This window comes from Vitis riparia, chromosome 4, assembly GCF_004353265.1.
Source record: "Vitis riparia cultivar Riparia Gloire de Montpellier isolate 1030 chromosome 4, EGFV_Vit.rip_1.0, whole genome shotgun sequence".
Taxonomy (NCBI): domain Eukaryota; kingdom Viridiplantae; phylum Streptophyta; class Magnoliopsida; order Vitales; family Vitaceae; genus Vitis; species Vitis riparia.
Genome location: NC_048434.1, coordinates 6,017,192 through 6,031,280, shown reverse-complemented (window position 1 = coordinate 6,031,280; position 14,089 = coordinate 6,017,192). Strand labels below are relative to the sequence as shown.

Sequence of the window (14,089 nt, the reverse complement as noted above, 5' to 3'; positions counted from 1 at the left end):
TCTTTGACTTTTGTGTGGATTAAAGGGCCACCGCGATCCACGTCAGCGAGATGTGTGGTTACGCGGGTCCTGGGTGTTCGGGGTCTAAGTTCTAACAGCTGTAAGCTACCGACGTGGCTCCTTTTTCAAAGCTTTCATTTACCTACCACGTGAGACCCTCTACTTTATCCTTCATCCTCTTTTAATAATAAATAAAAATAAAAATAAAAATATTCTTAGGATAGAAGATAAAATTTGAGTTATTAGAAAACTGAAATATTACAAATAAATATTCCGAATGTTTTTTCATAATTTTCAAAATTCTCTTTACTTCAACTGAGATGTATCTGCAACTATCATAATAGATACAATTAAATTAACATTTCTGACGTGTCACATGCCACACCATCCAGAAGAAATGGAGGGAGGCTGCCAGTAGGGTCACTGGAAACCAATGAAACATTTCTCTTTTTTAAAAAATAAAGAAAGGAATAATAATACTTTTGTTTTGGTCAGTGTCGTGAGGTGGACTGAGGTGGTCAACGTCACCTGGGCCTTTTTGCAAGAATGCAAGATCCACCATTGTATTTATTTCAAATGCTTTCGAGAAAATAATAATAATTTAAAAATATATATACATATACGCAACCAAGACAACTTTCATTGAGGCACGTCTTTCCCGGAAAAGGAGAATTTTCCTTTTGGTAAACTTTTGAAGATAGACTCATTTTTGCTACTATTATTTTTCACGTGGGTCTGTCGTAATCTTTTTAGAATTTGATTTATTAATTAGGATAAATAGTAAATTTTAAACTTATTCTAAATTCTTATATAATTATTTTTTTCTTTATATTCATTTTTATATCTTTAAGTCACTTGAATTATCAATACTTTTAGACTATATTTGGTTCTCGAAAAATTTAAAGAAAAATAATAAAGAGAAAAGACAGAAGAAAAGAAAAAGTAACAAAAAATAATAATAAAATATTTAAAATCAATATATTCTTTTTATTTGTTTAAATAATTTAAAAATATATAAATTTTAATTAATTTAAATTATATTTAATTGTTATATTTTTGGTAGAATAATAATAAATAAATAAATAATTTTTTCTTAATTTTTTTGTTTTCTTAATACGGAACATAAAAAAATAATTTAATTTCTTTTTATTACTTTTTCAAACCAAACATGACTTTAGGGTATGGTATGCAGAATTAATTCAAAATTTTCAAAATAAATCTCACAATTTTTATTTATTTAAATCCAAACTTGTATCAAGAGAGTAGGGTGGACAGGAAAATTTTGGAGAAAAAAATGTTAGAAAGAGCATAAAAATAATGGAGTGAGGGCAATGGGTCAGAGGGTGAACACCAAAAATGGTAGGTTAGTTTTGGTGAAAGGTGGGTGCGGATGATGTTTTGACCAAAAATACTTGTAGAAATTTGAAGGGTAGATTGATTTGAAGGGGAAAGTCTGATACCCTTTGTCCTAATTTTTGGGTATTTGATTGTAAGGAAATAATCTCATATATTTATTTATTTATATTTTTTTAAGTCTAAAATATAAAATTAATTAAAATTTTAAATCACATTTATATCATAAACGAGTTATTTTTTAAGTTAAAAAATACCTTTGCAAGGTTTTGACTCATCTTCTTTCCCATAAATGCATTGGATGTCTTAAGCACTCAATTTAAATAAATAAATATAAAATTATTTATTTAAATAAATTTTATTTATATTTTGTGGTTATTTTCTTTCTGTTACATATCTTCGGCTTTTTTTTCTTAACAAACCAATTATCTCTGATTGATAAAAAAGATTATTCAAATAAATTGGACATTTTATAAAAGACATTAGATTTTTGGATATTAAAATAATTAAATTATCAGAATTTTCACTTGAGAATCCAATTTTTTTGTTTTTTTCCAGAAAAAAAGGGAAATTCAGGGAAGCCATTTTCAAGTGGGGAAGCAAAGTGGAATTCCCTTTTCACTTTATCTGTGAATGGGCAATTTATAGGAGCTTTTTGAGCAGACAACTTTTTTAACTTTATTAATGACTGCCCACATGATTGCTGTGTTCTCTCTCTCATTCACTGTTGGATAAATACCTTTCCTCTGTCTTCTTCACTCCTCTTTTGGTTTTTGCAGGCAGTCCACAGAGAGAGAGAGGGGATTCAAACAAGGAAAAAAAGCATAGAAGATTCAAACATCAAACACCTTCTTAGCCTTCAAATATCTCCCTCTCTTTCTCTGTTCCTTCCTCCAATCCCCATACACTTCCTTCTATGTCTTCTTCTTCTGCTTCAGCTTAGAACAAGAAAGGAAAAATAAATAAATAAAATGAAGTTCTTTCTTCTGATTCTGCCTCTTCTTCAGTCCATTTGGAGTTTTCACTTCTCTATTGTTGAGGGCATCTCAGACCCTCCTCTTTCCTCTATATCTGCTCCTCTTTCTTCACCACCAATTGGGGCCACTTCACCAATCTCTTCATCAATGGCTGCCTTCTCTCCAGGTATTCATGCTTCCCTTTATCACGCCCATTGATGTTTTTTTATATGCCTGGTAACATACATTTGGTTTCTGGGAAGTGTAATGGGTTCATCATTTCAAAATTCAAATTTCATCAAAATTCAAATTTCAAAATTTCAAGAACCCAAGTCATTAAATTCAATGCATTAAATATAAAAAACAAAAATTTCCCGGTCACAAGATTAATATTTTTTTCCTTTCGTCTTTCTGTATCCCTGTTTTAATCTTCAATTTAGTTCTAAATTTGGTTTGTGGTTTCATTAATGGAATTGTTGCAAATTTGCTTAATCTATCTTCTGAATCTATGTACTTACATGTATGATCAGCTATTCAAGAGGGAAGTGAAGAAAATCAGATGGATTCTCACAAGAAAACGTTTATAGCACTCATTGTTGCTTCTGCTGCACTGGGTGTAACCATATTGATTCTGTTGTCTCTGTGGATTCATAAGAAGTGCTCCCAAAAATCCCACAAGAGCAATGCTCAGAGCTCAGGTATCTTCTTTTCCAGTAATATCCTTTTCATTTCTTAATTTGGATTTCTGGGTATTGATGAATTTCCATCAATTATGCTTTGATCGTGTTTGGTTGCCAAGAATTGGGTTGTCCAGATTAAGCAATTGGGTTGCTTGGAATATGAAAAAAAAAAAGAAGAAGTTATTTCTCAGTGAATTGAAGTTCTGGATATTAATTATACACAACCAAACACAGCTTTAATGCATTGATCTATGATCTTGTCTGAGATTGTCTTGTTTTGTGAAATTTCAACTTGAAGATGCAGAGAAAGCCCTCACTTTAGGTCCATTGTTGGCTAAATTCAACACCATGAAAGTGATTGGGAGAAAGGGTTCTGTCTCTTGTATTGATTATAAGGTACTAGAAACTGCAACAAACAATTTTCAGGAAAGTAATATCCTGGGTGAGGGCGGGTTTGGTTGTGTCTACAAGGCGCGGTTGGATGATAACTCCCATGTGGCTGTGAAGAAGATAGATGGTAGAGGCCAGGATGCTGAGAGAGAATTTGAGGTATATATCATTTGTTAAGTAAAAAAAATGAATTGGCTTCCATTTTGGGGGTTTGGCATATTACCTCTCATCATGTTCTTGATCACATTTGAAAATGCAGAATGAGGTGGGTTTGTTGACTAAAATTCAGCACCCAAATATAATTTCTCTCCTGGGTTATAGCAGTCATGAGGAGTCAAAGTTTCTTGTCTATGAGCTGATGCAGAATGGATCTCTGGAAACTCAATTGCACGGTAAGAGTACGAGGATTTTCCCATTAGTTAAAAAGACAAAAACAAGGAGAATACTGATGTTTTCTTTTTCTGTCATCTGACTGATGTTTCAGGACCTTCTCATGGATCATCTCTAACTTGGCATATTCGAATGAAAATCGCTCTGGATGCAGCAAGGTGAATTTGCAGACCCCAATGCTAATCTTTTTCTTACTATTTGATATTCTGTATAAACAAAGTTGCTTGTGTTGACCAGAGGATTAGAGTATCTACATGAGCACTGCAACCCACCAGTCATCCATAGAGATCTTAAATCATCTAATATTCTTCTGGATTCAAACTTCAATGCCAAGGTAAAAACATACAAAAGTTGTGGAATCTTTTAGGTCTTTGTCTATATAATTTATGACATTGCACCAGAACATTGCTGATATATATTGTTTTTTTTTTTTTTGTGTTCTCTGGCTCTCTCTTGTGGATTAGCTTTCGGATTTTGGTCTAGCTGTAATTGATGGGCCTCAAAACAAGAACAACTTGAAGCTTTCAGGCACCCTGGGTTATCTAGCTCCTGAGTATCTTTTAGATGGTACAGAATCTAAACTTCTTATAGTTTTTTTTTTTTTTTTTTTTTTTTCACATCCACATATTTCATAAATATGACTATTGAAAGCTTCAAACATGCTGTAAAATAGCTCGGATCTTGATAAACATATTAAATCATTAACACTTTAGATTAAGTTATCTTGAGCTCCTCGCTGCACATGTACTGCCGCTCAAGGGCATTTGGGCTGATATCGGTATGAGTTTCACTTAGAAAAAATCATTTATGCCTGAATTTGGCTTGATTTGTATGTAATGATCTCCTTTACACTGCCTTATTCTTAACAATCTAGAATTGAATTATGCCGATTCAGAGCAGATTAGTTTGAAAATTTGAGGTCCATTGAAGGTGTCTTGGTAGGTTTAGGGCAAATTTCTGATGATTCATGGTGGTTGATGGATCAGGGAAATGAAAACATTGTTCTTCGCATTTATGAGTAAACATATTAATGAATTCTCAAGAGAATGTCTTTCGTTTTGTCTTTTTTTCAATTTCAGGTAAACTGACTGATAAGAGTGATGTGTATGCATTTGGAGTGGTGCTTCTAGAGCTACTACTGGGAAGAAAGCCTGTGGAAAAACTGGCACCATCTCAATGCCAGTCCATCGTCACATGGGTATATGCCCTACTTTTTAAACCCTTGCTTGGTGAAATCTATGTGGCCTGCCTCCTTTTGTTGAATTTTGAAGCTGAATGTTCTGCCTATTTATGAAATGTAGGCCATGCCACAGTTGACTGACAGATCAAAGCTCCCAGGCATCGTTGACCCTGTGATTAGAGACACAATGGATCTAAAGCATTTATACCAAGTTCGTAAACTTTAAACACAAACATTTACTTCCCTAATTATGCTCATAATTCTTGAGGGTGCAACTAGGATCGATCCAAATCCAGAACAAACAAAGCCAACTTTGAATGGGTTTTCGGGTTATGGGTTGATAGAGTGACAACTATCTAGAGTTGGTTCTGGATTTAGGTTGATACTTAAGATTGCCCCCCACCCAAACTGGTTTTAGAAACATGGCTCTCTTATGGGTCAGGGACTCAGGCCATGTCTCGGGTGGTTTAGGTGTGATCTCAGGCTGATGTTTTTGTGTACTAAGAGAATTGGGATATGGTTGATTAGGTTGCTGCTGTAGCTGTGCTATGTGTGCAACCAGAACCAAGTTACCGGCCATTGATAACAGATGTTCTGCACTCCCTCATCCCACTCGTTCCAGTTGAGTTGGGAGGGATGCTAAAAGTTACCCAGCAAGCGCCGCCTATCAACACCATTGCACCTTCTGCTGGAGGTTGAAGAACACATTTTTCAAGCTGCTGCACCATTTCAGGACCTTCATTTCTTTGATCACAGTTTCAAAATTCCACGCCCTGTCCATATTTCTCATTGTTTCTTCAGATTATTAATTCCTTGATTATTTGGATGAAGAAGAGTGGGGCTGCTTGGAGTGAATTATTGACTTTTATCACATATGTAAATTGAGGTAATCTAGATGAGTTGTTCTATAGAATTCTGGAAATAATTTTGTGCATACAGGTTTCATCTTGGTTCCTCTGGTTACATTTCAGATTTTATCTTGTTAGTAAAGGGCACCTCTAAAGTTTTCCCTTTCTCTCTTTCCTTCATATCTTCATGTATGTAAAATTGTCCATCTTTTGAGATATGAAGTTTGCATCTTTTCATCTTTTGACACAGAAATATAAGAGCATTCCAATTATACTTTCCACGATGTTTTTAGTTATAATATATTAATTTTTAAATTTTATTAAATGAAATATGTATAATATTTAAATATGAATATATTCAAAATGAAAGAAAATTTAGTTATTTAATTTTAACTAATTTTATAATTTTAGAAAATATTATATTAGTTTTATTTAAAATTATAAATCTTTTTAGAAATTTCCTATACTAAGCAACAAAGTGCATGTGGCCAAGTGGTGGCCACGTACTTTCCTCAGCTTGAGGTCAGGGTTCAAATCCAGCTATTTGGGCTCTTTGAATGAAAAAAGAGAGGAGGGCAGGGCTCTCTTTTGGGCCTCTTTGATGAAAGAAGGGGGATTGAACTGGTCGATTCACACGGAATCGCCAAGTTCAGGCCACCAGTCAATGGTTGGACTGACTGATCAGTTCGGTTTTCAAAACACTGGTTTTCCACCAAGTTGAAGTAAGGTTTTTTGTTTTTGTTTTAAAAAACAAATAGAAGCATCTGATTAGACACCTAAGTAAAAAATCACAAAACTCTGCCTCAGGTGTGCTTCATCAATTACTAGAATGTAACAAAATTGCCTCAATTATGAACTTCAAATGCAGGAATTCAGAGAGTCAGATATCATAAATTATTACAAGATTTTGCAAAAAGTCTGCATGGAATAATTGCTAGGGAATTCAGGACTCACCCAGTATGATCAATTGTGTGGTTGTAAAATGCATATTTATCATCCATCCACCGATATCAACTGACACAGTGAAATGAATCAATGATGGCATCTGCAAGATATTCGCATTTGGCCAAAGACAATCCAGCCAATGAGATCCTCCCGTCCTTGGTCATGTACACATGCCACTTATTTGTCATATTTTCACTCTGATTGGACAAAGAGAAAAGCCAAAGTATAAGTCCAGGAAACAGAATGATATACTAGTATAAACAGCCACCAAAACTACAGTCACTTGTTAGGAAGCTAGCTGTGACAACAACAAAACCTTTTTTTTTTTTTGATAGGTAGCTGTAACAACAAAACATAGATCCAGTTTTGGGAGTAATTTGGAAACTCAGGAAGGAATCTGGATGTGTGGTGGGGGGGTTGGGAATAAACATTTGCACACAATAAGCATATATATTCATTCTCAAAGTATTCCATATGATTCAAGAATGACAATACCCATCTATCAAAGAATGGAAGGGAAAAGGGAAAATAAGGACTGGTTGCTTTTCTTACAAACTTTTACAAAAATCAAAGTACATTTGGCAATAATACACATTTTTTCATTCTCAAAATTATTTGCAATGAATAAGGACAATGCATTTCTTACAAACAGCATCTACAAAAGTTCCACACAAATTGTTTTGAAAATAACAGTGTTTGAAGTTAATGGCTGCTGGTGTTTTTGCTTTTGGGTTAAAGGGAAATGGGCTGGAAGATTATTTCCCTGCAAGTTTGAACGGTCAAATGCCAGGTTGAAAATTCTTATAGCATTGCTCGTTCAGGAATTATTCAATGCTTAAGGGGGTTAGCAACTAATCCTGAATTATTGCACCACATGCAAACAAATTGAACTTATAGAAGCTTAAGAAAGAAGTAAATGATAAAAAACATTTCACCAGATTCTTTTTGTGTGTGTTTGTTGGGTGGGGGGACAAGATGATAGACTCAAGATATTAATATCAAATCAAGGTATGCATCCCTACAAGGATGACAAGGCTGGAAAAGAAATTCTAAAATCAAATATAAGCATAAAGTGCATAGCTATAATTTGGGTTGTGTGGCGGGAAAGAAACGCGAGGATTTTTTAGGATAAAACAAGGAATTCAGAGAATCTTTGGGATTCTATTCATTTCCTTGCTTCTCTTTGGGCTTTTTGTTCCAAGGTCTTTAAGGGGACTCCCCTTATTGTGTTACAACTTGATTGGCTAGCGGCGTGTAATTCATTTGAGTTGATCTAGTCTAGAGTGTTTGTTCGTTATTACATTGTATTTCTTTGTTTTCGTATTCTTGTAGTTTAGTTTTCTTTGGTGGGAGGATTCCTCATCCTTCTCTTGTACTTTATTTTTCTATCAATATTTTCCTTTGTCGTTTCCTATAAAATAAAAAATAAAAATATAAGCATAAAGTTCAATGCTGATAAGAAAAGTTGAGAGAGCATTACCTGAACTTTGCTCAGCCCTGTGAATGAGAACATGCCAATCTGCTTTAGTATAAATGACCAATCCTTTCCACACTTATCTTTTGCAGAGAGGCTGTCAAATAGTTTCTGTCTCACATTCTTTATCCTTCCAGCCATCAATTCCATCTCCTCTTTCCATTCATTGAAGAGAGCTGGATCACCAACAACATTGGCAACAATCCTAGCTCCATGAATAGGAGGATTTGAGTACATTGGTCGAGCAATCCTTTTCAACTGACTCTTTACCCTGAAAAGAATAAAAATATGCAAATTAGCAGGTTATCCACCCAAAGTTGCCACTCAGGAATCACCTGGATCAACTTTAGATAAACCATTCATCGTGATATTCAAGATGGATTGATATATTTCATATGTATATACAAAATGCATCTCACAAAAAGGAGGCATGATCCAAGTACACAAGAAGTAGACAAGGCACACATGACCAACAGAATAATAAGAAAAGCATGAACCATATGATTCAAAAGTACCCTAAACCATCTACAAAATCAACAATGGAGACTGTCTACATCCATCATCCAACTTCTATACTACACAGACGGAGTTTTAAGGAACTCCCTCTTTACAGCTAAAATTGACTGCTTTAATCCATCAAAAGATCTCTTAATTCCTCTTTCTCATATTATTCAAAACAAAGGCAAACAAGCCATTTTCCATACTGCCTTGCATCTCTTTCCCTTGAAATTGCCATGCCTACTCAATAAAATGTCTCCAGCTGCCACGGGCAGAGCCAAAGGCACCTCGCACAAGGAGAATACCAAAGACCACAAATTAGAAGCCCATCCACAATGAATAAGAATATGGCTAGCCAATTCCTCCTTTTGTTTTGTAACTTAAATGCTGGAAGAAATCCATGCCCAACTGTGTCCAAGACCAGATTGGAAATTTACAAAAGATTACCTCTACTTACTTCAAATTATGAAGAATGGGTGTGCACACCATTATTGTTGCAAAACCAACGGCGATGCACTTTCTTTCACATTTTACTGTACACAGTTCTTCCACATTAACAGAAACTCATCTAACAGTCACAAAGCGCATATCTAAACTTGATCCTGTGCCTATATACTGGAAAGCAGCTGTTTGACACTAATATGCCCATATTGGATGGTGACACTTATCATAGGTACCCCAAATAACTAGGACATCTCTAACAAGTACTCTGCATTGGTATTGCTGTCCAGTGGATGGGAGGTATCCAAAAGGGGACCAGAAAATAAATCAAACTACAATGCAGATGATGCAGCATGAAACAAGCCAGGCTTCATACACATTGACATATATGTTTTCAGGTAGCACATGGCATTTTTTGCTTTTAGAACATATCCCGAGGGAATAATAACTGAACCAAAGATCAGAAGAGCATATTTGCTTTGTTGTACCTTGCCGCTGCATCTGCTGATGAGCAGACCACATTGATTGCCCCAATCCTTTCTGCATAAAGACCCAGATTTTTACTGTATGATTGGGCAACCAGAAGCTCCATACCACGTGCAGCAAACAATCTCACGGATGACGCATCTGCATCAAGGCTTCCACTTGCAAATCCCTACAAAGTGTTAGGAGTTCAGGTATGGAATCTTCCAATGGAAGGCCAACATGATATTGTGATATTGAATTATGTTAACTCAAACCTATTCGGACCTTATGCAAATGGTTTGAAGTTTCTTTCTCAGAATTTTATTGTCTTCATTTCCATTTCAACAGAACAGAAATCAACTCCAAAACTGAAACTTAAATCTTAAACTCCAACAACTGATATATAAATCTAAACAGCAATACCTGGTATGCAACATCAAAGAAAGGAATGTGATTCTTCTCTTGAATGACATCAGCAATCTTTTCCCACTGTTCAGGAGTTGGATCAATACCAGTTGGGTTGTGAGCACAGCCATGAAGCAACACAAAAGATCCTTCTGGGGCTGCCTGGAAACAAAAATAAATAAACTCTCTTGAATTAAAGAAGTGAATTTAGCCTGGAAATGAAAATTATATTGAAACAATACCAAGCAAGAACAAACTTTTGTAGACCTTATATAACAACTAGAAGTCATGCCTATGACATGCATATTTAACTCTGGGGAGACAGAAGTTGGAAAGAGGAAGGCAGGGAAAGGTATCTAAGAAGAGACAATTGATAGGGAAGAGAGCAATAACATAAGTTTATTTACTGATGATTCTTAAAATTTTTATAAGAGACCAAGGCAAGACCAGAACTGGGACTTCCTTAATTTGTTGATATACCCCAAATGTGAAAATTTGCATCAGACTCTTCGACATTATTTCAGGACCAATTTTTATTTCTTTCACAAATTGCTAGATAATGGCTAAATTTCAGGTGACAGCTGCAAGGAGTCCACATTGTGATAAACATGAATGTTAAGAAAGAAAGCGGCTACCAGCTCACCAAAAGAGAAAACTAAAAGAGCAACCCCTCACTGAAACCACCCAAAAAAATATAAATAAAAATAAAAGGAAAAAAATGGGCCATATGTCTCTGCAAAAATCAATAGACTCCATCAGCTTTTCCATGTTGAACAACATTTCATCAACTTACCTCACATCAAAATAAAAGAGAAAGTAGCAAGGAGCAAGAAGGGTAAGGTAAAGCCAGTAAACAGAAAACAGGGGTGGGAAGAATATTTAAAGATCTAGTGGTATGGCGATTTTCTTAGTATAGCAATCCATTAGCCCAACATATAATAATGGGCTTAGTTAATGATACCCTTAACCATTGACAAAATTATTCAACTTTAAAATTTATTATTTGAAAAAAAAGAAAAAAAAGAAATGGTGATGTCAGTTACTCCTTACCTTTATATCGGATATCATCCCATCAAAATCCAAGCCAACTGTTTTTGGGTCATAGTATCGGTATTCAGACCAGGGAACTCTAGCATCATTGAAAATATTCTTGTGATTACCTACAAAGATGATTCTTCAACCATGAGAAATCAGTACTCTTGACACAAATCTCCCAAACAAGGGGAATACTCACCCCATGTTGGCGATGATATCAAAACTTTTGCCCCAGGAAAATATCGTTCTATAAGGGCCGCAGCAAGTCGAAGAGATCCAGTTCCAGAAAGACCTTGAACGGTTGCAACCTGTAAAGAAGGGAGAAAATAAATTACTCAGAAAAAACAAAGAACCCATAGATCAGATGCATGAAGATAATATGATTTTATTTTGTATAATGAAGAAGTCCTAATATCTTATGTACCCTTTGTTGCTCAATTACTGGATTGCCAGCTCCAAATAATAACTCTGCTGTAACTTTATTAAATGCAGCCAAACCTTCGATCGGAAGATACTACAAATTCAATTCAAATAAAGTGAGTAATCTAAGTGAGAAAAAGGCACCAGGTCATCCCATTCAATTCAGCCCTTTGAAATACCTCTTTATTTTCTCCTCTCTCCAGCATAAGATTTTCTGCCTAGAAAATGAAACCAACAATCTATTATATCAGTAAGAAGTAGAAGTAAAAGCATTTAGATTATATTCATAAAAGGCTTAAAAAATAATCCTATTTATGGATCAGTTAGTGATGATTAAGTTCTAAAAAAGAAAACTGACCTTCTTGACAACATTAAGCACATAAGGTTGGAGTTCTTCTGTTCGGTAGGCCCCGACTCCAAGGTTGAGCTTCATCTCACTATTGTCTGCTCTGAAAGCCTCAGAAACTCCAAGAATTGGATCAGGAGGGGCCATTGTTACACCTTCAAAACGAGAGGTATTGACTGCAATAGCCATATTTATCCGGCCAAAAGACTGCAAACCAAAAAATAAATAAAACTTAGATCAGAAGACAAAAATACTACATACAAATTTCATCCTCCCCAAATTTATTTAAATCCTATAAAAGACCATCTAGGACAATACATGGCATATATCCTAATGCTTTTGAGTTTGGTTTGCATTGACCAGCTTTAGGTATCTCCCAAGGAGAGGAAAACCGTTCACTAAAGCAACCAATGCCAAATTTTAAGTCAAAGCTAATTCTATGCAACGAAAGGTATTAATAACATATATATGAGACCAATAAACAATAAAAACAATGGTTAAAATCTCAACACCACCATGTGTAAGGATTATATAGGAATTAAAATACCTTGAAGGAACTAACCCAATTCTTATATCATGTTTTAAGGTGATATAACCAACCAACAACTTGACCATGCCTCCTCATGGTGAAGAGGTTTGATTTAGGCCTCCTTCAATTTAACACTGTTGGTCAACATGCTTAAACTCCTAACAAGCAATCTCAAAATGTTTCCATGGGAGCCAGAAAAGCACAGAACTTGGATCGATTTTGGTTTCACAGTAACTATACATCAATATGCTAAAATTCATTAATTAGGCAACTCAAAGTTCGGTTTGGTGCCAGAAGTAAAAGATGAATTTGAACTCCATTCAGAAATGGCATGTTGATAACAGGATTTCAATTTATCCAGACCATCCACCACCCCAACATTTATAACTGTATTTCAATTTAATCAGACAATTCAGTACCACATCCAATTGCTAAAAAAATTGTCAATGTATCATACAACTGAAACATAGATTTCATTATGAGAAAACTCCAAGCAGCGGTGGATTAATATTAACTGGAGAAATCCAGAATACATACCTTGGTCTTCATGAAGGGGTTTCTTTTCTCCTTCCTCAAAAAAGAACTACGATCAGAACTGCCAAGATTCATCTTCCCCTGTTCAATTATACAATTTGTTATTTATATACCACAATACTAAGAAAAATGGAAGAAAAGAGAAGAACATAGCTTCTATTACTAGTTTGTTCACTATAAAAAAAAAATGGAGAAATCAGTTGTATCACCAATAGATGTACTAGCGCTCTTCTGATTAACTACTTCAAAATTTCAAGTTTTTTTTTCCTAATTTCTCGTTATTTTGCATAGAAAAGTTAGGAAAAAAATTCAAAAGCATAAATCAGTCATAATAATTTGTAGTCTACTCTCCCCAACCAACAAAAATACAGTTGCACTATTAAGCTCACTTCACTATCCTATTCGGGAAAATAATCCAAATAATTCAAATTTCCATTTTATTTCCTTATTGTACATTTTCTCATCAACCAAACAAAAACAAAATCACACAAAAATACATAAAAAAATCCGAATCAAGCAGAACCTTGTGATTTTCTTGTAGTGGCAGAGCAGCAGAGACGAGAGAGAGCATTGTTGAAGCCATCTGAATCGGAGTACAAAATGAAAAAATTAAAATCAAAATCTCGTGCGAGTGATTTAATGAAATGACAAATCAAAAGAATGATCCCTGCGTGCTGCGCAGAATTATGATTCCTGTTGTATTATCCAGAATTTTCTGGATCAGATCATGGATAGAGAAACTCACCTAGAGTTTCAAGATAGAGAAAAATGAAGGGGCTCAGCTAGAGAGAGAAAGGTGAAGCGGGCGATGAAATTGAGGGGAGGGAGTTTCTTCAGGTGCCGTTGATTTTGTTCTTTTTGTTTGCAAACAGCACTGTACATGCTCTGGTTTTTCACCATCTTTGAGGGTATTATGGTCATTGCGAGGAGAAGAGGTATAATTGGATCACAGTGATGCGGATTAGATTCGGTGACAGGCACTCTGATTGAGTACTTGTAGTTGTAGCCTAGATAAAAAATAAAATAAATAAAAAGAAAAAACCAACCCAAAATTTTAAGATTATTAATAAACAAACATTCGTTATTATTTATTAGAAAATATTTTTTAAAACAATTTCAAGAAATAAAAAAATTATTAATTTTGATTAAATAAAATTTATTAGAAATAATATCTCTTAATTTTTAAAAAACTAAAATAAT

At 34.7% G+C, this 14,089-nt stretch overlaps 2 protein-coding genes across 2 annotated transcripts; one reads left to right on the top strand and one right to left on the bottom strand.

The window, feature by feature from the left end:
• The first annotated feature begins 2,064 nt into the window (after positions 1–2,064).
• LOC117912082 (probable receptor-like protein kinase At1g80640) lies at positions 2,065–6,039 on the top strand. The gene is made up of 10 exons (XM_034826544.1): positions 2,065–2,496; positions 2,840–3,007; positions 3,288–3,538; positions 3,639–3,771; positions 3,864–3,927; positions 4,007–4,103; positions 4,234–4,336; positions 4,849–4,967; positions 5,071–5,160; positions 5,478–6,039. The coding sequence occupies exons 1-10, from the start codon at positions 2,325–2,327 to the stop codon at positions 5,646–5,648; spliced, it is 1,368 nt and encodes a 455-aa protein (XP_034682435.1). The 5' UTR covers positions 2,065–2,324; the 3' UTR covers positions 5,649–6,039.
• Positions 6,040–6,578: 539 nt separating this feature from the next.
• Positions 6,579–13,754, bottom strand: LOC117913594 (aspartate aminotransferase, chloroplastic). The gene is made up of 12 exons (XM_034828600.1): positions 13,635–13,754; positions 13,413–13,472; positions 12,893–12,970; positions 11,839–12,033; positions 11,660–11,698; positions 11,485–11,574; positions 11,260–11,368; positions 11,076–11,185; positions 10,044–10,187; positions 9,644–9,810; positions 8,223–8,487; positions 6,579–6,939 (listed from the first exon to the last, which is right to left on the bottom strand). The coding sequence occupies exons 2-12, from the start codon at positions 13,470–13,472 to the stop codon at positions 6,808–6,810; spliced, it is 1,389 nt and encodes a 462-aa protein (XP_034684491.1). The 5' UTR covers positions 13,635–13,754; the 3' UTR covers positions 6,579–6,807.
• Between the last annotated feature and the right edge of the window lie 335 nt (positions 13,755–14,089).

Excerpts from the sequence above, each read along its gene's own strand:
- LOC117912082 (XM_034826544.1), top strand. The coding sequence starts at position 2,325 with ATGAAGTTCTTTCTTCTGATTCTGCCTCTTCTTCAGTCCATTTGGAGT. Across the intron at positions 3,772-3,863 it reads TCTGGAAACTCAATTGCACG|GACCTTCTCATGGATCATCT; the intron begins GTAAGAGTACGA and ends CTGATGTTTCAG. Across the intron at positions 4,337-4,848 it reads TCCTGAGTATCTTTTAGATG|GTAAACTGACTGATAAGAGT; the intron begins GTACAGAATCTA and ends TTTCAATTTCAG.
- LOC117913594 (XM_034828600.1), bottom strand. The coding sequence starts at position 13,472 with ATGGCTTCAACAATGCTCTCTCTCGTCTCTGCTGCTCTGCCACTACAA. Across the intron at positions 11,575-11,659 it reads AGAGAGGAGAAAATAAAGAG|TATCTTCCGATCGAAGGTTT; the intron begins GTATTTCAAAGG and ends TTGAATTTGTAG. Across the intron at positions 9,811-10,043 it reads TCTTTGATGTTGCATACCAG|GGATTTGCAAGTGGAAGCCT; the intron begins GTATTGCTGTTT and ends AACACTTTGTAG.